This window comes from Diplotaxodon limnothrissa, linkage group LG15 (assembly GCF_057381915.1).
Source record: "Diplotaxodon limnothrissa isolate DT_005_m linkage group LG15, D_limnothrissa_male_GT1.1, whole genome shotgun sequence".
In the NCBI taxonomy this organism is placed as follows: domain Eukaryota; kingdom Metazoa; phylum Chordata; class Actinopteri; order Cichliformes; family Cichlidae; genus Diplotaxodon; species Diplotaxodon limnothrissa.
The window spans coordinates 9349196-9374927 of NC_140610.1; the positions used below are offsets into that span (position 1 = coordinate 9349196).

Here is a 25732-nt window from a genome sequence, read left to right on the forward strand (position 1 = left end):
AGATGGGAGAGGAATCCTCCCCACTCTGTCAACAATTAACAAGCAGATAACTGCAAAACAAGCTCGGCGATTCTGTCATCGGCTCGGTCCTCAGGTACACAAAGAAGGAGAGGGGGGAAAGAAAGGAGCTAATTGAATGTAGATTTGAAAGTAGAACTCAGTAATGAGACATGATGAAGCAGCGTTTTTGACTCCTGTCAGCACTTCAGGTTGTTTCCTCGTATTAATGATGGCAAAACATTTCACAAACTGATACTGCAGCAGCTTGCCTGAGAATGGCCATTATTGGTCATTTGAAATCCAGTCATGAAAAAACAACAACATCACCCATAAAAGAAACAAAAGACATGCTTCTCAAAGTTTAGACACAGCTGATGAAATGCAACAAAGTGAACTAGGTAGAGAACAGTTTAATATATACGCACGCCACATGATGCAGCGCAGTATGACAACATATGCTGCTTATTGGCAGGGTGGCATCTTGCAGCGTCTAATAATCTCCATATCAACTGTTATCCCTGTGGGGCTCAGGTTATGAACTCTCACTAAGCTGACAAGAGCAGCTTCTGACCCTCCACTCCAAACCAGCAGCCAGGCGGATCATGTCCAAAGGGAGAAAGTGGCCTGACAATGATCCCCTGCCCCCAGGTTTTGTGCTGTCACAACATACACAACAACACATTATGTTTCCTTGAGTTCCTCATAAGCAACGTTTAATCACTCCGGTCTGTTGTTGTACTTTAACCATCTTGGATTTCTCTTGTGCAAATTCTTACTTTTCATGTTCATGCAAAGTTGAAGTTGTTTGGTATAAACTTAACTTTGCTATTTTACGGTTATGCAGCTGGGATCAGGGGAACAGTTACCAGGCAACCAGAGGAGATTATACAGGAAGAGTCAGGCTGGGGTCCCCCATTTCCATCTTTGAGCTTAGCTAAGCAAGCCAGCTGCATGTGGAAGTTGATATATTTAAAAAGATTTTTTAAAATAGTTCAAGTGTGGCACTGAGCTCATTTAAATATGGCAATAGAACAGGATAAAATACCTATTTTCCAGCTGCTGTTATATAATGGGTTTACTGGAGTTCGTAGGCACCTAAACAAAGATGCACACAGTCATATCAGACTAATAACACTACTGATGGCTCACTTCCATTTACAAATCTCTGTAAGCCAAGCCACTGAGCCAGCATGTCTACCAGGACCCTGGTGTAATTAATACAGCCATAATCAATGATATTGTTTACATCAGTGTTTTTCCTTACATGCTGAATATCTGAAGAGAAGCAAATATCTAATGTGTTTCAGCAAATGCTCGTTGGTATTTCTCTAAAACAGAGTGTGCAACAATGAGGTTAGGCAAATTAGGGTTCTCTCCATTTTTGTACATTTTTACTTAGGATGCATATGACCAACCACTTTCACCATCAACACAAGCAGTGTCTTTGACTGGGTGCCTGCTAACAGCACTCTCCATGCCCTCAACCCACTACAGACATGAGCAAAAATAATCAATCGAATCACACTAGAGTAAATAAACATGAGCCAATGCAACTGCAGCTAATCAGTCTAACAGCCTATAGGTGTACCTCAAAACGGGTTGGATGGGGGAAAACTACTGGAGACCCACCAGCAAGCACTAAATTTAACTTTAGTGCAGTAGTGAGGTTGTTTTTTTTTTTGTTTTTTGTTTTTTTTTTCAAGAACATAAAAAGGACATTGGGCTTTTTTTCTTTACACTAAACTGCAAGGCTCAAAATTGGAAAAATGGCACGAGAAGATATCTAATTTAATTGCCCGTGCCATTTTTTCCATAAAGGTCAGTGAGTTTTAGTTCACATTTTACTCTTACGCGTGTGAGTAATTTAGCCCGTAGCACAGATGTTACTGTGCATCACACTAAGTCACGGCTTAGGAAAAAAATCCATTTGTCCGATGAGGAGCAAAAAGGCTGCTCTCAAACACAAACACCGTAAAAGAATGAGGTGGACCCTTCCGCCGGTTCCCACGGTGTACTGCTTTACATTTTCCCCACTTCTCTCTGGGCAGCCGTCATGCGTTACTTTTACCCCCATTAAATGCCAGCCACTGCGTCTGTCTGCACCAAAAAAAAAAAAACAACAACAACTCGTCGGCCAGAAGCTCCGACTAAACAGCCCACATATAGTAGGAGAGCTATGCGCACCGGTGTCACATTTACTACTATAGACTCTAGATGTCACAGATTGCGCGCTGAGATCTACACATTTAAGCATCTCCGTAGTCCCCCCGGCTCATCAATTTGCATGGCCAAAAAAAGCGGATTTTGGTGACCAAAATCTGTCGAGCGTCGCAGAGGAATCGATGACATCATGTCTGTGGGGGGAAGATGTAGTTTTTGCGAGCCGTGAAAACAGATGCTCGTCTGGCCTCTGGTTGGAGTATCTGATGCGGGGAGGGGAAAGCGGGTGCATTGAGGCGACTGTGCACTGTGATGTGAGCGACACACACACACACACACACACACACACACACACACACACACACACACACACACACACACACGAGCTTTAGGTTACTACCTGCTCCGTCTGAGCAAATAGCTCTCTTCCCTCCCCACAAAAGCGCAATGGCGCACTGTGGTGCACGCACAGCGGTGCGATTTCTGTGCAGATGTGGACACATTTGCGCAACTAAAACGCGCGTGGTGTGACTGAATGTCGAAATAAGCTAAAATGTAAATGCATACATGTGAGCCACAATGAGGCTGAGAGCCGAGCGTAACGGCATCACAGTGGTGCTGATGTTTTTTTGTTTTTTTTACCCCAGCCATGTACACAAGATCGGGTTATACCAGGTGACAGTCAAGAAGAGGTTAGAAGGCTGGCTGAGTGGATAGAGGAGAGGAGCTGGAAACACTGCGCTTTTAGGAGCTTAACCGATTCTTTTGAGGCCCAAACTTAAAAGTTTGTCTTACCTCCACACTTGTCCCATCTGAAAGATGTGTATAAGGGTCTGCCAGACCCAGACGGAGAGGCGGCAGCACCTGTCTCTTTGCAAACTGGCTGTAGCTCTACGACTACTCAGCCCCTCCACGGAGCCCAGTCCTCCCCCCGTGTAATCCTGGACAAACCACCTGAAGCTCAGGATCTGAACCAGAACCGAGGGCACCAGCACGAAGAACAGGGTCAGGCCTGACCACAGGAAGTCCTGTTTGTGATAATAGTCGACGGCCAGCCACAAATCGGTCCCCACGTCCCAGAAGAACACCAGCAGTGCCAGGATGATCCACAGGCAGTCCAGCCAGAGGCGTTCCTCCTGCGGTGGTCGCGCTGCATCTCTTCCCTTCCCCTTCCCCCGGAGGTAATGCAGGCAGGCGCTCCGGCAGCCCCAGTAGCACGACGAGGTGTTGCAGCAGTGACAGATGTGGAATGAGCTGCCGTCCCGAGTGTCGTCCTCTCCCGTCCCCACCACCTCGTCCAGATTGTGCAGCTGGGCGAAACCGGTGACGACCCCGCGACCATCGGATTTCGCTGCCATCTTTCCCTCTGATGTTCCCACCTCCTCCGGCTTCCGGGGTTCGTGACGACACTTCCCTGACACCTGTTTTGCACCCCAAATGTTGGAGCCATCTAAAAGCGGGGTGTCAGCGCGTCGCCGTCGCTCGCTCCGTCCCCAGAAAGCGCACCGGTGGCGCAACAGACGCGGCACATTTTCCCCTGCTTTCCCTCCACTGCAGATCTACTCCCACCTGGCAACAACAATCTAATCTGCGAGTTCAAACAATTTAATTGGCAACTCATGCGTCCGACTGCGATCCAACAATTTTTACCTGCGCATTAATCTCATTTCCTGCTGTTTCCCATCTCTGCAGCTCGCCTCCAGCTGCAAGCGGAGTGCCATGAGCAGACGGTCCCTCCACTGTCCCACGCCGACGTAACTCACCCCCCCCCCCCCCCTCTCTCTCTCTCTCTCTCTCTCTCTCTCACTCACACACACACACACACACACACACACACACACACACACACACACACACAGACTCACTGCCAACGTGGTTGCCATCTAGTGTCTCATTTGAAGCCCCAAAATATGCAGGAGTGGGCCGACTGCATAATGTAGATGGTGATTTGGTGATGACTTGAGTGTTTGAATCAATCACACTGACACAGTTTGGAGTCACTGTTTGTGGGATGCAAACAGAAGCTCCTCCGCTTACGAAAAAAAACAAAAAAAACCCAAAACGTCAGCTCCCGAGAGTTTACGTGAACTGCTGTGGTTTTCGCTATGCGTGTGAGCGCATATGAGGTTATTTTCTCTCGTAAATGTTTAGACTTTTAATACAAAAAGAGCGATATGGGTAACTTCTATACAAAATATAAGATGGGGTTTGTTTCAGTGGGAATCAGAGGGGTTAAGCGTATACTGAAAAGCACCCCCACCCCACCCTCGGGTTACATGTGGGAACAAAGGGCTGGTGAGTCCGCTGCAGGCTCAACAACTGTGATTAGAATGTGCACACTGAGCTGCCACGCAGGGTCATATCCAATGTGAGATTGATTGGATCATGTCCGCTTCACCCCCGCTGTCTGCTCAGCTCTGCCTGTGCGGACTTGATGGGAGCTGTCTAGTGCTGAATCCTCGACAGCTCTGTCTTTATTCCCAAAGGGCCTAATTGAGAACGCTTCGTCTGAACTAGTTATCTATCTAACAAGGTTGCTGTAAGTAAACTGAAACTGAAAATTAAGGTGAAATATACAATTTTAGTTTGTTTGCTAAAATATTTTTTGTAGGGAAAGAAAATAAAAATGAACTGAAATGATTTTGTGAACAACTAACTCAAATAAACTCAAACTATAAAGAAAACATCCTTAGGTTTACTCCTTGTCAGTCTGGCAAAATGTATTATCACAGCTTGCCTGATGAGGCTTTAGTTTGTACTGAGACTTAGCATTTCTACAAAACTGTGAGTTAACTGCTTTCAAAAAGCTCTGTTTTGTATTGTGCTACTTATGCTGATTTTCCTATATCTTGCCTCTGGCATGTTCCTTCATACAATATTAAATAAAAACACTAAAACTAATGAAAAACTAAACGGAAATGCAAAAAAAAAAAAAATACAAAAAAAGCCCTAACTAAATAAAACTAAATCAAACAGTCAAAATGAAATTAAAATGAAAACTAATTGGAGGACACAAAACTATAACATGTCTGGTACTCAACTAACAAAAGCATCCCTAAATATTTACACTCACTGGCCACTTCATTAGGTACATCAAGTCATCATCTTATTATTATTAGTAGTATCGAATCAGCCAATTACATGGCAGCAACTCCTTTACATTTAGGGGTCAGGCCTAACTAGTTGATGTTCAAGCTGAGCATCAGAATGTGAAAGAATGGCGGTTTAAGTGATTTTGAGCATTGGATGGTTGTTGGTGCCAGACGAGCTGGTCTGAATATTTCAGAAACTGATGATCTGCTGGGATTTTCCCCACACAACCATCTCAAGGGTTTACAGAGAATGGGCTGAAAAAGAGAAAATATGAAGTGAGCAGCTGTTCTCCGGGTGAAAATACTTTGCTGAAGCAGGGGTCAGAGGAGAAGGTCAGACTGCTTCAGCAACAGGCAACAGCAACTAAAATAAGCACTTGTTACAACCAAGGAAGGCATAAGAGCATCTCTGAATGCACAGCACATCAAATCTTAAGCCACACCAGACCACACCAAGTGACACTACTTCAGTAAGCTCAGGAACCAGAGCTCAATCCAATAGTGCATCTTTGGGATTTAAATCAAGGATATGCAGCCAACTGCAGCAACTTTGTGATCCTCATGTCAAACAAAATCTCTGAGGAGTGTTTCTAACCAGGGTCCACCAGTTATTTGGCTCAGAGTAGCAGGTATAACTTCGTTAGTACCTCAGGTCTCTAAACAGTGCCTTGTGATCAGCACTCTGGATGCACACTCAGGTCTAATGGCCTGGGGTAGGCAGTGAAAAAAAGGCCTCAGAGCAATAACAATTAAAAAACAAAACTGTTTTCTTGTAATAACAATAATTTTACACACAAAAAAGCAAAACACAAACCTACAGTAGTGGTTTGGATCAGAGATGAGTTACCTTTAACCCTGTGAGGTCAGTGATGACCCCAAACCTGGTCCTAAATCCCAACATTTTGAGAGATAAACAAATAAATACTTATTTGTTAGAAAAAGCAATGTAAATAGCTGTTACGTGCATCAATTCAAATATTTTTATTTCTAATTTGCAAGAACATTTTCTTTTAATTGGTGGGAGAACATTTTAAACATACAAAAATCGACACATCCAGAAAGCATGGGATCAGATGGACTCAGAGGGCTGAAAGAATACAAAGCAGGAACAATAAGGCTTTTTTGAGGAGTAGGTCTGGGGTGACGATTTTCTAAGGGTGGCATACGCAAAATTATTCAGGCAGTATGTGTGTGATCCCCACCCAAGTACAAGGAATCCGCGAAGCAGTGTGGCTTTACTTCAAATGTAAATGTGGCATCCTGTGAATAATATGTTCAGGTTGAACAAATCAATGATGCACTGTAGGCAAGGCTGTGTTATGATTTCAGAGGTTAAATCAATACAAGTGGCAATGAGAAGCTAATAACAAGACTGTGGGATTCTCCTCTACTTTGGATGAGTATTAGTGATGCTGTAAATAACATCTATCTGGCTTATGTTAAATTTTACCATGGGTCACTTCTACTGATGTGAATAATTATCCCCAGAATATCAATGTATGAATCTAAGAAGGCAGCTCATGCTTTGTTTTTGTTTGTGTGTGTATGTAAATGTATATAAACCATGAGAGAATGAGAGAAAAAGAAGTTCTAATCAATTGCAAAAAAGAAACACTGAGCTCTATCACTATTCATTGAAGGAGCTTAATCAACTTGATCAGAGGCAATAAGCCTACTGATGGAGCACAGAAGTGCAAATCCAGACATTTGTCACAGTGAAAAATCACAACAGATTCTGGTGTTAGACTCCGCAACTACATCGAAGTCATTATCTGCCTTGACAGACAGCTCTGATTCACTGGACATGCCCAAAATAACATCACACAAACAAGAACCATTCAGAACAGAAGGTTAAAGTGAAGGAATGAATCATGGATGAGATTGTCTTCATCAGAAGATGAATGAAGAGCCCGGGTGAGTAATTGGTGTTGGTGTGGGTACTAATTATCCAGCCCCTAAAATTTGCCAGACGATGTTCCAGCATGTTCAGAACTCCTCAATAAATGTCAAAAAATTGCTCTGTGGGAAGTGTGGGAGTGAGCATTCAGTTCCCTCGCGACAAATTTGGACACTTAACAGATCACAGTTTGACGTTAACTGGGAGCCTGTCAGTGCACCTTTAATGGGAAATGTGGGTACGTCTTTGGCAAGAGTTACATGCAGTGATTTCCCACGTTCCACGGAGTTACAGTCATTATGCTTCACCCACTTTTATATTTATAACTTCTTCTTTTTTGTAGGTTGTGGATCTTTTATAACAGATGCTAAACTAAATCAGCTTCACATTTCTCAGAGCATCCTCTTAAAAAAAAGATAGAGGTTAAGTTAGTCTGTTGTATTCTGTGAAGTGCATGTTTGGTTTGAAAGTTATTTTTTATCAGTTCATCTCGTGACAGCAAAGCATCTTCTCCCCAGAAGAAGAGCAGTTATTTGGTTTGTAATGCAATGCTGGGTTTCACATTCAATTTAGCCCTGGCGTCTATACAGCGCTCCCTATGATGTGGGCTGGGAAGGCCCAGAGCAAACCATCTATTGTGAAGCTTGGACAGGCTGCAAGTGAAGCAAATACCGTGCTGATTTGCAATACATCACAGACACACACACACACCCACACAATGCTCAGAATGTCTAAAACAAAATGGTCCACAGTAGCCTCTGCCAAGCTATCTGCTATTCTTCTTCTCTTTCTAAAAGCGTTCACCTCTTTAGGGAGTCTGCCGTTCAGACTCCTTGTGTGTTCCTTCATATGCTTTAAGATCTCAGCAGGCAGTTGTCCTCGCTATTCAGCGAGCTAAGACAAAAACCTCAGGCAACGTTTCTTCTGCTGCACGCCCTTTCTTTAGAATAAACTCCCCAGCCGCCTTCAGCTAATGCAGCGCACACATGATCTTTAAAGCCCGAGTCAAAATGTCATTATCTCTAATGAGTATGAGTGTGTGCAGCTTTTTAATCTCCTGATTATTTAATCAGCATCCATAAAGCAGAAAAGTGCAGTTTAGTTTGAGCTCATGCTTAGCCTTGTCAGTAGGTCCCCTCCTCCTCTGTCATTTGTGTTTAAGGGTACTGAAGTCTCCTGTGTCAGTTCTGCCCCTGCCAGCTGCCTACTGGCTCCTCCTTCTCTACCCCCCCCCCCCCCCCCCTCTCTCTCTCCTCTTCTTCCTCCTCCTCCTCCTCCTCCTCCTCAGGCCAGATATGACTTCTCTTTGCTCTCCTTGTTAAACTTTGCTACACCAGCCTGTCAAACTGTACTTGGAACTACACAAAGACCCAACACTAGACTTTTTTTCCTTTGGGGCCTTGAATCATTGGACTTAATATTAACTGTTAAAACTCTGTCTTCAGTTCACTTTAACTCCTATTTTTTCAATTGTATACCGGACTCAGCAGGTCATTGTTGTCCACTTATTTTTTCTTTTTGTTGTTGTCTAAGTTGTCTTGATACATTTACATTGTAGTTTACAGCTTGTGCGTTTCCCTGACTTACTGCAGTCTTACCTTGCATACCTATCTGTGATCAGTGGTATTATCAGGCCTCCACCACCAGGCTGGATCAATAATTTAGTGTAATTCCAATTTTTTTTTACAGTCTATAGCAACAATTGTCAACAACAGTCACACCAAGTTGCTTCATGTTGTAAGGTAAAGAACCTACAATATTAGAAAGAAACTTCTATTACCAGATGAGCTCCTATAAGGAAGCAGTTGGAAACTGAGGGAATGACAATCTCTCTGTTAACAGGAGAAATCTCCAATGGAAACAGACTCAATTAGACAGGAGAGAGAGAGCCAGAGTTTAATAATTGCCAATAATTAAATTGAGTAGTGTGTGTAAACCCGCAGGAAGTGAAAAGAGGTACGTGATTCAGTGCATCATGGGAAGCTTCCCAGCAGTCTAAGCCTATTACAGCATTACAAAGAGATGGCTCAGGGTCACCTGATCCAGCACTAACTCTAAGTTTTATCGAAAAGGAAAGTTTTAAGCTTAATCTTAAATAACATGTCTAAATGTATAACATGACTCACAGCACATTATTTCACCGGTACATTATGTACCCGGTGAAATCAGGGCAATACTGTTTAGACTTCTGAAAGCCAGAAATCTCTCAAACGTACTCCAATGTCACCACCTAGTGACCTTTTTTGATATTCTCGGTAGACCCCAAACACACAGACACTAAAATGAAACAGCCTTTCACGGATTTTCAGAAGCCTTGTGGATGAACCACTGATCTGACGCTGCCTCCAAACCACTAAACTCTAAACTCATTCACTATGTTGCTGTATGTATGTTTAAACATACTTATATATAATATATGGACATTATAAGTTCTTCGGGGGCTTTACAGATTTAAAGTATAACGCTAATGTTAAAAAACAGGAGAGCACAGAGTCACTTCCCGTTTTAGATGAAAATTGCGGAATTTGGGATGCAAAACTGAGCCGAGAAAAGTCGGTTGTTTCTAGTCGGCGTGTTTTTCTTAACGTACCAGCATCGACCTGCGACCAAATAAAAGAAAACAGTGTCAGGTAGTTGTACGATAAATCTTTTTAGTATTGATGAAAAACGCTCCTTGTTGTTTTTAATATTTATATTACACGTGATGTTTGTGCTTTGGCTTGAGTTTCGAAATGTCGGCCGTTTTTTATGGCAAATTGTCCTCCTTTCTGTCACGATTAGCCTGCTAGCTGACGTTAGCGGTTTAATTTCCGGAATAGAATAACTTTATCAAGATGACCGATTTTTGCAGTACTTTTTCATCTTTACTGTTAACCGACATGGACGTACACAATATATGTCTCATATATGTCGACAGAGGTTGCGCTGGCCTGTCTTTACAATAATAGTAGCATGACCTAACCAATAGCGTTGTATTTATGCTTTAAAATCACCGCGGCTGTTTTCGTTCTGTCTGGTCAGATTATGGAGTTTGCAGAGCTGATAAAGACACCCAGGGTGGACGGGGTTGTCCTACACAGGCCTTTCATGCCTACTGTGGAGGGGACTCTGTGTTTGACTGGTCATCACCTGATTCTCTCCTCCAGACAGGACAATACGGAGGAGCTGTGGCTGCTTCATTCAAACATTGACTCGATAGAGAAGAGGTGACAGCGTTGTGTTATTGTTTTTCTAAATGACTGTTATGTAATCTCTTTGTGAAAATGGTACATCACCTACCCTAAATAGATGCAGGTCAGTAGGGCATGCATTTGTTAAAATCCGTTTGAGTTCCGCCTGTTTTTTAGTGCATGCTGCAGATCCGATTATTATTTATTAATAGTGTCCATATGCATAACTTGCTTATAGTTAAACTGGTTAGAGAAACTAACATTAACTGGTTAAAGACACGGGGCTTGTAGTGGCAAAGAATTTGTTTTTCTTCACTGCCATTTCTGGTAATTGTACCGTTTTTAAACATTTTATGTTGGACACAAAATCAGGTTGGACACACAAGCCTCAGGAGGTTTGCCTAGTACTTAACTGTCAGTTTCTATTACAGTATTGGCCTAATAACCTGCAGACTACCTTAAGGTTTAATTTTAGGTTTTGGTATGGGCTTTCTAAATGGAGGATAACTTGGAACAGTGGTAAACCTTCCCAAGAGTGCCTAGCCGACCAACACTGACACATCCAGGAGGTCTGAATAGACACAAGATCAACCTTTAAAGAACTGAAGGCCTCAGTTAAAGCCAGTGTTCATGATTTAACAATAAGAAAGATGCTGTGCAAAAATGGCATCCATGGGAGAGTTCCAAGGTGAAAAATCACTGCTGACCAAAAAGAACGCAAAGGGCTTGTCTCACATTTTATAAAAGATATCTTGATGATCCCCAAGACTTTTGGAAAAATACTCAATGGACTAACGAGACAGAAGTTGAACCTTTTGGTAACATGGCATTTTATTTAAAAAACAAAGTCATACCAACAGTCAAACACGGTGGTGTTAGTGTGATGGTCTGAGCTGCATTGCTGCTTCGGAATCTGGATGGCTTGCTGTAGGGATAGGATAAGTATAAGCCATAAGGCTTCAGCCTATTCCTTTTTCGGTTACTGTTTGAGTACTTTTATGTAAAATTATAATCTGTTGTTGTTGTTGACTGAAATAAAAATTTCAATTTCAATTTTCAAATTTATTTAATAAATTCCCCACTACCCAAAAATCCTGAAGGAAAATGTTCAATCATCAGTTCATGCCCTGAAACTCAAGCACACTTTGGTTATGCACCAGGACATTGGTCTGAAACACACAAGTGTTCTGAAAGACTCATTGCCAGTTATCACAAACACTTGATTGCAGTTCTTGCTGCCAAGGGTGGCAAAACGTTATTAGGTTTTTTTAGATGGTGCCAGGTAGGTTTGGATATCCATTTCCTTTAATAAATTACATCATTTTAAAATGGCATTTTGCATTTACTCAGGTTGTCTTTGTCTAATATTAAAAAATATTTGATCTGAAACATTAAAGTGTGACAAATATGCAGAAAAACCAAACAAAAAAACGAAGCAGGCAAATACATTTTCACAGCACTGTATTGTCTCTTTCATTGTAAAGCAAATGACTCATAAATCCTCCTGCCTTTCTGACTGAACTTCATGCAGATGCCTTCACATTAATCCATTAAGAATGGATTTATGCAGCTCATTGTACCCAAGTACAATGAGCTGCATAAATCTGGCCAATCCACTCTTTCATCTGTAGCTGGGGCACGTTGCTGCTTAGAGCTTACGTACTGAGCACTGAGTACTGATACTGCCTTTAATAACAATCACTGAATCTACAGTCAAACTAAAAGTCGTTTCAACGATTCTTCCAGAAACCCAACATGACGATAACATAGAAATTACACACAGAAAGCCGAGCTGTAGTGCTCAGAGTAGTTCACTGATACTCTGTGTTTGTTCATGACATTCATCCTCTTTATTGTGCTCACCTTTTAAATTTTAGATTTGTGGGGTCTTTGGGGCACATCACTGTCAAATGCAAAGACTTGAGAGTGATTCAGCTTGAGATCACTGGTATGGAGGAGTGTCTCAACATTGCCAGCTCTATCGAGGTAAGAACAAAGGCTCCCCGTCGGAAAGAGAGTGATTATTTTTAGCTACGCTATATTTTTCTCTCAGGCTCTCTTTGTTTTTGTCATGTCAAGTTAAATTCTGCATGTGATTAATATTGTGAATAACAAGTCAATGTTTTCATTCCTCTCAAGGCTCTGTCCACTCTTGATTTAGTCTCCCTGATGTACCCTTTCTTCTACCGGCCAATGTTTGAAGTCATAGAGGATGGATGGAATTCATTTCTTCCCCAGAATGCCTTTAAAGATTTGGAGTCCATGGTACGTTTAGGTGACATTACAGAGTAATTCAATTTGAATCAGGGTTATTGGACCTTTTTTTGTTTTGTTTTCTCCATCCCCTCTACCGCACTTTGCAGACAGATGAGTGGAGGCTGAGTGAGGTCAACAAAGACTTCAGCTTGTGTCCGTCATACCCCCCACTAGTGGCAGTACCCAAAGATTTTGATGATGAAACGCTGAAGAAAGTAGCTACTTTCCGTCACGGTGGCCGTTTTCCAGTACTTAGCTACTACCACAAGAAGAACGGCATGGTAAGCGCAAGGAAAAATAATTACTCTGCCTTTGACCGTCTCTTTTGCTTCTCATCGTTTGTGTTTTTGAACATTATAGCTAGGGATGGACTGATCCAATATACAATACCGGTATTGGTCCGATCCTGACCTAAATTACTGGATCGGATATCAGGGAGAAATAAAAAATGTAACCCGATCCATTAAATATAACAAAAGCACCTCACGAAACTTGCAAAATGGCTTAACCCAGGTAGTGACTTTAGCACGTGGGAGCAGTATGCGTCACGTGATAGTGCGGCTGTTGCGTGGGAGACCTGTCGGTGGTCTGGAGTTGTTTGTCACTGAAAGCATCTGGAGCCTCGCTACGTGCTGCCAAACCGGTATTTCACCTCTGAGCAAGCTGTCCCAGAGAAGTAAAGCAATTGTGTAAGTTCATCTCTGAATGTTTGTAAAGCATTTTTATGTTAAGCTTAACAACCGATATATGGAGCTTTACTTTGGGAAAAAAAAACCTGTGTTGCAGGCAAAACAGTTCCATGGTTCCCAAAAAACTATGAAAAAACATTTTTTTTCATACTTATGTTTTGTATAGAAATTACACAAAAATCAATCTCAGGTTAAATGTGATTGAAACAGCTTACACTGACATCCATCTTGATAAAACATGAGTGTCATGAAGGCGTGTTTGCATTCATTTGCACTGCTTTCCACTCTGGATGTCTATTTATGCTAAGCTTTAAGTATAAAAGGGTCCATTCTACAACCCGTTTTTTTTGTTGTTGTTGAATATAAACATTATTTTGTGCTGATATTGCACTTCCTTTTTTCAGAACCAAAGAGTTTTTGAAATTTGCATAAAACTGCATTTTAAATTACTTTAAATACTTAGATTTACAGATCTGCTGAAGGTTTAAATAAAAAGATAAGTATTGCTGAAATGCAAAATATTTTGGAAGCGGGATATTTTTTGCAAGTGTAATAGAATAGCTTTAGTGTTTTGTCTTTTTAAATTTGAGTATGAACTGTTGGGAATAAATAATTTTTCACTGCCTCAATAATGCTATGCTTTTTTATTAGTAAGTGTTATAAAGTTATATAGTGTAGTATTAAGTGGACACAGCCCTGAAAATAAAAGCATTAGACCATGTGTCCTTGGGGAGTAGAAAGCTGCAGACTCTCGCTCATGCTGGGAAAATGCAGATAAGAGGGGACCATCTCTAGTGGAAAGTTACTGAGACACTGTTGTTTAGACTAGAATGAAGGAGCTTCTGTAATAAAACTGCTAGACATATACAAAATGCAGCAAGATATTTAAAAAAAACAAACAGTTTTTATTGATCATAAAATAGAGTATATTGGATTCATATCAGTATCGACAGATATCCAAATTCATGATATCGTATCGGACATAAAAAAGTAGCCATCTCTAATTATAGGGGCTGACAAATCACTTCCACTTCCAGGTGATGATGCGAGCAGGACAGCCACTGACGGGCACCAATGGGCGACGGTGTAAGGAGGACGAGAAGCTGATCAACGCCACTCTGCGGCCAGGAAAGCGTGGTTACATCATTGATACACGTGCTATCAATGTTGCTCAGCAGGCCAAAGCCCGAGGTGGAGGGTTTGAGTTGGAGGCCAACTACCCACAATGGAGGAGGATCCACAAGGCCATTGAAAGGTGATTGGACACTTAGATATTAAGAAGACAGTAACACTTTATAATACGACCTGTTTAGAGTCTGTTGCATTGCAATTCCCTCGTGATTAAATGGAATTTCAATCTATTTTATTAGAAATTAAAATGTCATTATAATTGCCTATAAATGCTTAAAGGTGGGTTCGCTAGAATACGGGGTAACAACTCACCTTTATACAGGAAACAAAGGAATAATTATACTGTAAGTACATTTAAGTAGTGCCTGAATTCTGGCAGTTTTGCAAGAAAGCAGCTTGGGTTGGATTATGGAGTTGCTTAACCTTGCCTAACTAACTGCCTAACAGGAACAGAGACACTCTTTTTACTGTACACTCCTTTTGAAAGTTTTGCTTGAAAAGTGAGTGTGAAAGAAAAAAATACTTGGCTTCATCATTCATCATTATACAGTTAGATAGACAAGCAGATTTTGAAGGTATTTGTTTTTTCTTGTAAGCTGATAAGGGAGATCACGTCTTAAGGACATTTGAATAATAGAACGTCCATCATGCACATCAACATAAAGAATATTAAAAAAAACAAAGATGTAAAAAGCATGATTAACCCACTCCATAATATGGCACTGAAAAGTGCAACTTGTGTTTTTCTGCAAAATTACCAAGAAATTGCACAGCTTAAATTTACTTGTGTTTAAATTCCCTGTAAAAAGATGACTCGTTACCCCTACTTTTAATTATTTTCAGGTAAATATAATGACAATGTATTTTCAAATAAAATACATTAACTTTTAATTTAATGAAAAGGGAATCACACCCTTAGTTGTGGGCTGTATTGTAAAGTATTACTGAGAAGACTAGATAAAGTGGAAACTGATTGAAATGCATCTCATACTTTAAATGATCTAAATAAATCTGTTTTTTGCAGGTATAATGTCCTTCAGGAGAGCCTGATTAAGTTGGTGGAGGCATGTAACGACCAGTCCCACAGCATGGACCGCTGGTTAAGCAAGTTGGAGGCTTCCAACTGGCAAACTAATGTCAAAGAGATCCTCACCACGGCCTGCTTGGCTGCCCAGTGTATTGACAGGTCTGTTTTTCATTTGGTTGTCCTCATGTCCCAGTAAACATAAACTCGAAAAGCAGCGAGCAGTGACAGACTGTGGGCTTGTGTGTTTATCTCAGGGAGGGAGCGTCAGTGCTTGTTCACGGTACAGAAGGGACAGACTCCACCCTGCAGGTCACCTCCTTGGCTCAGATCATCCTGGATCCCGGGTGCAGGACCGTTAAAGGCTTTCAAAGCCTGGTAGAGCGGGAGTGGCTCCAGGTGAGCTTAGATGCACTGTTTAGAGCCAAATGTTGTCTTTTCTTTCACCTTCTCCTCCACAGTGTGAGTGTTTCCACTCATTTCACCTCTTTGACTGCTTACACAGGCTGGTCACCCTTTCCAGCAGCGCTGTGCCCAGTCTGCCTTCTCCAACAGCAAACCTCGCCATGAGGCCCCTGTCTTTCTTCTCTTCCTGGACTGTGTGTGGCAGATCCTTCGCCAATTTCCCTGCTCCTTTGAATTCAACGAGAGTTTCTTGGTACTGCTTTTCGAACACGCCTACGCATCTCAGTTTGGGACATTCTTGGGCAACAGTGCAGCTGAGAGGTAAGATAGGAGTTGGCTGATGTAAGACCTTCAGTTTATGTCAGGGCTATGCTTTCAGCTGTGTGATGTGGGTGTCACCCTACGTAGTTTAAGAATACATCATTTGTTATTATTTGTTGTGTTGCTGATAGTTAGGTCATGCAAAAATCACGATGCTCTCCCTGCAGCTGTGAACCACCTCTGATAAAACAGCCGTGAACCAGTTTTCCTGTTGGTCAGTCTGACACATTTCTGTCTTTTCACAGAGCCAGACTGTGCTTGCCTGAAAAGACTGTGTCCCTTTGGTCATGGGTGAATCGGCCGCAGGAGCTGGAGCGTCTGACCAACCCACTTTACGAGCCCAACAGTCTTGTGATCTGGCCATCTGTGGCCCCTCAGAGTCTGCTGCTGTGGGAAGGTAAGAAACAAATATATTCGTAGGTATCTCTTAAGAAGAGGGAGAGGAGGTAGAAGGGAGGTCTGGGTGTCTGTACAAAAGACATCTGCCTCTGTGATCCATAATAGATGGATAGATAGAAAAATCAGCAAATTTCATTTTCAGACCTTGTTTCCTTTTTTATAAAAGAAAGTTTCCTAAAGTGAAAAAAAAGGAAACGTGCTGGATAATTTTAAGTTTTAAAATAATAAAGTACACATAAAGTTTTGTTTGCAGGTTTTAAGGGAACATTTATAGCTGGGAGTATTTTTTTTTTAATTTAATCTTTATTTAAGTTTCAGCTGTATTTATGTATTTTTTATACATACATTAAATCCAACTGTTACACTGAGTGTCTCATTTACAACACGAAAGCAATTAAATGGCAAATGTTAATATTCTTCATTGAAAGCAGTCCAGTGAGACCACATGCTGTACATATTTTGCAGTTTTGACTCATGCTTTAAGTTTATTCTCAGTCTGAAGATGGAGTAGGTTAATATCTAAAAACCCACCGTGAGGATCAGGTGATAAAACTGCTGTTGTAGCCGCAGGTACACGATTAGAAATTGGGCGTACTCACAATTACAAATACACATTTGCTCACTCATACGTTCTGAAATCTCACCAGTAGGGGGCAGCATTGATTTGAGCATTTGAACCCTGAATGACCCTGACAGCCACTGGGACCCGAGGACCAGCTATTTGTGCTTTCCAAGGTTACAAGCATGAAGACAAGTATACATACATTATACAGGATTTTTAAAAAATATTATCAGCAAATAATTTTAGATAAATAAACAAAATGTTGCACGTCAATTTATTCCTTTTACAGTCACCTTTGATCTTTAGTAAAGATAAGCATTCAGTCCCATGATTATCCAATAGTGAACAAACTGTTGGTTGCAGCTTTGTCATGTTGTGTACAGCTACATGACAGGTGAGGTATGTGATCAGTGCTGTCTGACCTGCCACCTGAAACTCAGCTAGATGACTCAGCTGAATTTCATGTAACTTGGTGGAGAGGTGGTACTTGTGCAGAAGTTTCCGGTATAGCTAGCATTATGAATCATTTTACAAGAAGAGGTAGAACACACTTTGGCATTTGGGAAATTGTTCAAAATGCTCCTGAGGTGTGTCCGTGACATGTTCAGCCTGCCTGTGTGTCTTTTTACAAACAGTTTCCTCACTGAGAGGCAGTGTGATGATATTATGGTAAAGCATGAGTAGCAAAATGGTGCTAAATAAAGAAGCACTGATACAGGCATACAACCACAAAATCTGTTGTGGGTAATTTAAAGTGCTGTTTTTTCACAAGTGCCTTTTGGCATTAAACACAAACATCATGTATCAGTGGAAGTTATATCAGAATATCAGTGTATATAAATGTGATCCTAAATCTTTTTAAATCAAAATTATTTGATCATTTTACATGATCGTTTTTATTTAAATTGCCAGATAAAACCAGCTTTACCAATGTTAGCATTATATCATCATTGTTTTTGGTTTAAAATTATTACTTTTTTCACATTTTTCACACTTTTTAAACCACTGACAATTCAATTCAATTCAATTTTATTGAAATGACAGTGTACTAATTTGATTTTAACAAATTCAGAATGAATATGTAAGTCTGAATTTGTCTAAATTGTGAATTTGAGTGACTGCAGTGAAACTCTTAATTGATGAGGGGTTTTTTTCCCCCACAACTTTAATAATGGTGGTTATTCTTATTCTTAACTATGGTTGTCTTAATGTCAGTGGGTTCAGCATAGTGCAACAAGTACAACAAAGCCCTGGGGAGATCTGTGTTAGACCATTCATAAAGAAAAGTTGGGGGAGGGGGAATCCAGACCAACTAGAGGTCATTAGGTTCATGCATTTCGTGCATGGGGCCTCTCTTACTGCCTAAAGCCGTTCACGCTATATGAAGTGGAATGCATAAGAACTGAGTGGAGCACGTGATATCCTGCTTATGCAGCTCTTTCATAGAAAGTGACGCACACTCCTCAGCCCACCTTAAAAGACCCAATGGAAGTCCTGAACTCTAGCTGCTGATGTGGACACTAAAAGAAACTGATGGCGTGTGTAAAATCTTTACATCCCAAAAGTTCTGTGTAATTCTTAGCGAAATAATATTGAATAAAAATAATGGTTTAATTGAAAAAACAAAAAATGCACTAAAATAATGTTGTTGTTTTTAATTGGACTGCAGTTTGATCACTTTAAAGGTGTTGAGTAAAAATGTGGAGGTTTTAGTCATTTTATTTGTGTCGCACATTTAAGAACAGCCGACTTTAAACTGTTGAAATTAAATTTTAAAAAAAAAGCTAAAAGACATGTAAGAGTTAAAACACTGATAAACATGACTTTTAAACATTTTAAAATCCAGTTAGAAAAAGACTTTACAAATACAAAGGAAAGAAATGGAAAGCAGTCAACACTATTCACAAAAGACACAAATGTTATAAATTCAATATAATTCCAAAAAGTTAATGAGCAAAAGGATTTCAGGATTATTTCTGAATTACACGGCTATAACTGTGTAATAAAATCCAGGACTGGTGAAATGTCAATTATCCATCTTGGGCTTTTCTGTGTGGAGTTTGCATGTTCTTGGTTCTTGGTTGGGCGATAAAGCCTCAAAACTATGTAATGGTATTTCAAGGAAATTTATGATAATAATTTCTGATAATATAGAGGGAAAAAAATTGTGCATAGGGTTTTTCACGGTGATTGCAACTTGTGGGTAGAAGGATTTATTTATCAGCACAAACTAAACGAAGGGCTTTTCCGTCCTTCTTTTCTGACAGTCACTGATGACACAGCTAAGTGTCTTAAAACATCATCAGTAAAGCTTATTTAAAAGAAGAGTAAAAAATGACAGGGTTTTTTTTGTTTTTTTTCCCCAAAACATGAAATTTACAATATGATGCCAACGACCTAAGATGCAAAGAAATACTGGAAATATTGCTCACAGTGAGCAATATAGAGACAAAGTAAAAGCAGTAAGGCTGAGATGGGTTGGACATGTGCAGAGAAGGGATAGTGGGTATATTGGACAAAGGATGTTGATAATAGAGTTACCATGCAGGAAGGAAAGAGGAAGACCACGAAGAAGATTCATAGATGCAGTGAAGGAGGATCCACTGTGGTGAGCCCCTAAAGGGATCAGGCAAAAGACAAGATTTTTATTTTTCATTAAAGGTGAGGAAATTGGGTAAAAGCAAGGCTTTAATGTCAGCTAAACAACAAGAAATTCACTGAGGGATCAGAGGCAAGTGTGTCTAAATAGCAGTAAATAAAATATATCAATGGGCATTTGGAGTACAGGTCCAAGTTGGCTGCAGTTAATTAATTGTTCCAAATATTGCGTAAACATAGGGATGCATATGCACATCCTTCCGCAGCCACCATACATTTCACAAGTATTTTGTTATCAATGACCCAAACTTAAAAAGAACTAAAATAACTGAGATCTTATTGAGTAGTGCTATCTACAGACGTGTTACTGGGTTCAGAAACCTCAGTTTGTTGACACACTGGCTTTCCTTATGACTGACAAGTAAAGCGATGGTTCATTCCAGTCATACAGCTCCTCTGTGTTTACACCTGTTTCTCTGCCAACAGCCTCCAACCACCATTAAGATCCAGTGGTTTGTTTTTTTTGCGCTCAGCACAAACTGTGTGAACTGTTTTTCGAGACTGCTTTAAGTTTTAGACATGTCAGAATCTTGTATTTGTACTCCAACTCAAAGCTCCACAAAGAACCACATCCAGCACGATAATACACTTTATCTGTTAGCTGTTTGTTTTCTTTATCACAATTATGTGTGTATGTGTATGTGTAAGTATGTGTTCTCATAAGAAAGGTGCATGCTTTCCCGTTAGTGTACAGTGACTGCACACGCAACGCTTACATAACCTCTATCAAGGTTGTGAGACTGCAGTGTTTAGAAGAAACCAGAACTGGAAGAAACCAGTTTGTGAATTGTTGTTTTCTGATTGGTCCTGCTCTTCTGTGACAGGAGTGTTCCTTCGTTGGAACCGCTCCTCCAAGTGTCTGGATGAGGCCTATGAGGAAATGGTTCATATAATAGAGTACAACAAGGAGCTTCAGACCAAAGTAAACAGCCTGCGCAGGCAGCTGGCCCAGCTTGAAACTGAAGATCCTCTGCTGCATACGCCATAAAGAGAGAGAGACCTCTAAAAGTAATTGAGATGGTACATTCAAAAATCACAGACATCCCAGCTTTAGCTTCCCCTTTTTAAAACATAATGTAAGAAAACAACATTATTGTCAAGTTATTGTGAACGCGACTAAATGAACTTCAGTTTTGATGCTTTAATGAAAAACATTTTTATCATGGTGACTCATTGCAAACTACACTCGAGTAAGAGGAAAAAATTCAGAAACAAAAGCGCCGTCCTTATTAGCCATTTCTCAGAGTGCAGATAAAAGCTAAACCTCCCTTATCACACTGTGGTCTAATATCAGTGTACAGCCAGACCTGCACATGCCTACTGCTCATTTCTATAGATTGTGCTGTGACTGGGCGGCTGATTTCACTGTTGCCAAACCTCTTCAAACACCCACACTCGTACTTGCTGGCTTCCATTTCTATATACGTGATGTGTAAAAATGACATTGTGGACCCTTTTGTGCTTCTCAGCACTGATCTTGTGTAGTAGAGGATTAAAGGGGCATTTTAAGGACAGCTGGAGAAAAAAAGTGTCTCAGTTGCTACAGGGTTCACATATTTCGTAAAAGTTCTGCTGAATGTGTACACCATTAGACCGCTGCAGAGTAACTATGGCAACATATAGGGTGCTGTAAGGGAGCATGTGCTTTTGCTGCACATTGAGATGACATACTAAGCGTGGGTAGGGTCAGGCCAGTGAGGAGGGAGGTTTGTATAATATGTAAAATATCAGATCAATGCTTGACATTCCAGTATCACAGCCAGAATTTGCACAAACGATTTGATGTAACCACGTATAACAATAATCTAACGACTAGATCGGTTGCTGAGCATCTCTGACTTCTTGAGTTTAACATTCAGAACTGATGCACTTTGTGTCAAAAGCATTTCTTTATCTGTATGTACGTATATGCAAATCAATTTTACTCCCACTTTGAAAACGATCTCTCATCAGTTGTTGCCATAATAGATGACAAATGTCCAAATATCAAACAGGACAATATGTATCCAACTAACCTACACACATGTTACACTCCAAAACTCGTGTCTCTTCTGGAAAATGTGCTTAATTGTCAGCTTCTCACATCCAAGCTCATACTTATCTCACGAACATAGGAATTATCCTAAACTTCAGCGGTCAGTAAAGCTGTCTGTGTCACTATGGCAAGCTGAAACCCGCAGCGCTCTTTGCTTATAGACCTTAGTTCTTTCATCTTTCAGTGCACTCTTTGGTAGTACCATTAGAAAAACATCATCTAGCGTTGTAAATATAAATATATTTTTTTGTTATTATGGTCTGGGATTAAAAATTAAATGCACTGCAGCCATCTTTGGCCAGTTTTGTTTGATTGCCTGTAACAAAGTAAATGATCTATGATTTATCTCGATGTCTGCTCAATACTAATACTAATAATCACACTAAGCTTAACTTACTTCCACTACTTTGAAATGCTTTGACAAAGAGAAAGTTTACGTGTATATTTCATGTGTGCATGGATAGAACATTTCTTATAGTTGTGTGATGCCTAAGTGATTTTCGCTTTGTCAGAAAGTTGACAAAATTCAAAAATGTAATGTCACACAGTAGATAAATAATCGTGTCTGTTGTACTTTGTGCAATGCCTTACTGTAAAATCCAGATTCAAAATTATGTGTACATATTTGTCGCTGCTGATCAGAATGCTTGAAAAATCTAATATTGATTAAAATTTGTTGTTGTGGTTTTTTTTTAAGTTTTCACGCCATTAAAATCTGTATTACAACAAAGGAAGCGTTTCAGTTCTTTAATCACCACACAGTCTGTGCATCATTCAGTTTTCCGTGATTCAGTGTCACCAGTCTCATTAAGCTAGTTTTTAGGGTTTTTTGTTTTTTGTTTTAAGAAAACAAAGTGAAAGCCACCTAGTTGGCTGTAAATTGAGCATTTAGCAATAAAATATACCTATCCTACCCATACCAAGGGCTACCCTAATGTTAGCCCTTGGTATTTGAAGACCTTTTTCAAAGCCTCGGCTTCATCTCCAACTCTGTATTTTCAAACTATATGAGATGACTTGGTGGTGGATCTCACTGCCATGGAAGGTGGAAGACACTGACTTGTCTGAGATGAGTCTGAAAGAAGATGCGACACAAACGGTATACTGAGAACGTTCACCTTCAAAGTAAAAGTTGGACCTTACTTGTGCAACCGACACATATCAAAAGGCTCAACTTTTACTTTGAAGGTCAACGTGCTCTGTTTACAGTTTGTGTTGCACTTCTCACATTTTCCGCTTTTGCAGACAAATCAGCGTCTTCCATGCAAATTCCTACTGACTGCAGCAAGCTGAAAGAACCAAAGCAATCACAGAGGGCTTTTCAGTGCAGCGTCTTATACTTATTTGTGAACAATTTCACGCTACTGACTACCAGCTACCACATGCAGAATACATGTTTTTCTGCAGTGAACGGGGGTTTCCAGGCTGGTCGGTCAGTAGGCCTGCGCGAGTGCAACGTCAGTAATTTCACAGCAACTGCCAGTAACCTCCAGTAACCAATCACAACCAGGTAATGAGTACACATTTAGTGTTGTATAATAAAAACAATAAAATCAGAAGGGAGGTGTTTATTGTTGAATTCAGAGATGAAGAGAATAGTACATTTGTTTTTAAACATACTCTTTTCTTTTTCTTTTTTTTTTTACAGTCTGACTTTCTTTTGCAGGAAAAAACATCGCCCCCTGCTGGCCATTAGAAATATTTCCACTATAAGGCATTTCCTCATTGACTGACACGTTGACTTGGAGGCTGTGTCCATCTTTTATATACAGTCAACAGGCCAACTGTTGACTGTGTCTCAACAGGACAACTTTTTAATGTAAACATGTCTGGGTCATTGTTCCATTATTTTCATGTGGACAAAAATCTGCTTTAAATATATCAGTATTATTTATTTTTTTCCCCCTTCCAAAGGTTCCAAATACCAGAAAGAAGTCCTAGAAAATATCCACGTTATGTACCCTGTCCTTGACAGTCTGTCCGAAGATTAGTAAACAGCACCCTAATAAAATGTGTTCGCATTGCTGTGACGACACAATCATCTGATGCGGCGACTGGGGCAAAAAATAGCCAAGGGTCAGCTGCTTCATAGGGAGAGATATCCATGTTGCAGTAAGTGTTTACAGTGCTGCTGGTCAGCCACAACTCTTCTGTCTATATCATTAAGTCTTTGTGTCTATCAATACCCTAATTTCATGTTTATTACTCACAAGGGAACCCTTAAAATTCTCTTGAAGCAAGGAAGGATTTTGTGCATTATCAAGTAAGATTTTAGATAGAAACTATAGCTTGGTTTATAAGAGACTTTGATTCCCATTTTTAGTAGTGACACTGAGCTATGTAACCTCACAGCTATCAAGTGTCATGTTTGTCTCACATTTCCTGGAATTGCAGGTTACTTAGAAGATTATCCCAGTTTGCGGTTGAAAGGAAAAATATATTTACGATTTCTTTTTTCTTTCGAGAAAAAATTACATCTTGTTTTTCTTGCCAAAGATCAGGTCAACTTGTTTTTCAGGTAGCTGTTTCTTTCTCAGTCATGACAGGCATGGGGGTGTGCTCGCATGCTCCACTCATATTCCAGTGCAGGCCTTAAGCCCACCCTTTGCTTGCTCCATTCAGCAACGTCATCAGTCGTTCTGACTCGGCTCTATCTCCTGCAAACAAACCTGAAAGTCAAACAGAAAGTGTGTGCATTCATCATATCGTTCACTGATAAACATCTAGATTCAAATCAATGAGGCTGGAGAGCTTCTATTTTTTTTTTTTTTTTTTTAATTTTGCCAGGTCACAAAAACTCCAGTGAAGCCAAGGATTTGGTGTTAAATGGCTTTTAAAGTCCATCCTGTAATCGTCCAATTTCTTTGATTGCAGGGCTGCATCGGGCTCAACACCTTGTTTTGCTTTACGTAGACGTCTGCTACTTCTAAATTGTGCACCATTCATATCCATAAAGACATGAGCGCATTCGAACTGTTTGCTTTCAGTATAGCGAAATGTGTTTTACTACACTGGTACATATTCCCATGTAGCAGCTGTGGTTGATGTGATTGATCTTGCAGAGCTTTTTTGACTTTTGAATGTTTTGGCATAAATCTAATGTGACCTTTTTGTTCTTGTGACTGATGACTTGTTTGCACCTTGTGCTAAACAGTCTGTATTTTCTCTCTGTTTTTCTCAATAGAAACAACTAGGATAACTGCTGAGACAGAGTTTTTTCCCAACTCGGGGATTAATAAAGTATTTCTTATACTTATCTTCACTTATGAAGACGCTTACCTGCTGGAGAGTGCTCTCTTGGATGCACAACTCGGATGTTGTGATGATCTACCCCACTGTTGCCCTTTGTTGAAGTTCAGTCCCTTTTATGTTGCTGAGCTCACAGTTTTTTAGGCACTTTAACTTTCACCTCATTTGACTGCATGTTGCAGATTCACAGCCACAGCTTCCAAAAGGAAATTGAAAATCACATTTTAAACCCACTCCACTCCTCTTTTTACCCACTTAACTGATGAAGAATAGCACCTCACGGCCTTTCACGTCAACTGCCCCCTTTCTTTGGTCGCCTGAAAAGGCGAGGGCCTTATATCCTAAACTTTTCCTGCGATTTAGAGTGGACACTCTTGATCTGAAGCTGGACTTTGAGCCCACGTTCATCATGTGAATGCGACTGTCATGGTAAACGTGTATTTGCAACAGTATTTGCACGTTTGACACGATCACACCATCCCCTGCCAATGTGCAGCCTCGGGTATTTTTAAGTAATGCATAAACCGCGTGGCCTCAGATTACGTGGATGCACAAAGATTGACCGGGCGTCGGTGACGCCACGGGAGGGAGTGGTCTGCGAGGGAAGACCGCACCTCCGGGTCTCCGCCAATCCGAGAGAAAGCCGGCTTCCCCTTAAGCAGATGGTCGTTGATATATAGCTTG

General features: G+C 40.6%; 2 protein-coding genes across 2 annotated transcripts in view; one reads left to right on the plus strand and one right to left on the minus strand.

Annotated features, from left to right (window-relative positions):
- Positions 1–3518, minus strand: part of xkr6b (XK, Kell blood group complex subunit-related family, member 6b) — a 70814-nt gene extending 67296 nt beyond the window's left edge. The window contains exon 1 of the mRNA XM_085371885.1: positions 2956–3518. Coding sequence (XP_085228011.1) covers positions 2956–3518 — 563 coding nt within the window. The remainder of the gene's footprint in view (positions 1–2955) is intronic.
- A 6205-nt stretch (positions 3519–9723) lies between these two features.
- On the plus strand, positions 9724–22018 carry mtmr9 (myotubularin related protein 9). The gene is made up of 11 exons (XM_085372329.1): positions 9724–9779; positions 10171–10355; positions 12197–12305; positions 12459–12584; positions 12683–12856; positions 14302–14519; positions 15420–15581; positions 15677–15818; positions 15925–16145; positions 16391–16542; positions 20589–22018. Exons 2-11 carry the CDS (start codon positions 10174–10176, stop codon positions 20750–20752), a joined length of 1650 nt encoding a protein of 549 aa, XP_085228455.1. The 5' UTR covers positions 9724–9779; positions 10171–10173; the 3' UTR covers positions 20753–22018.
- The last annotated feature ends 3714 nt before the right edge of the window (positions 22019–25732 follow it).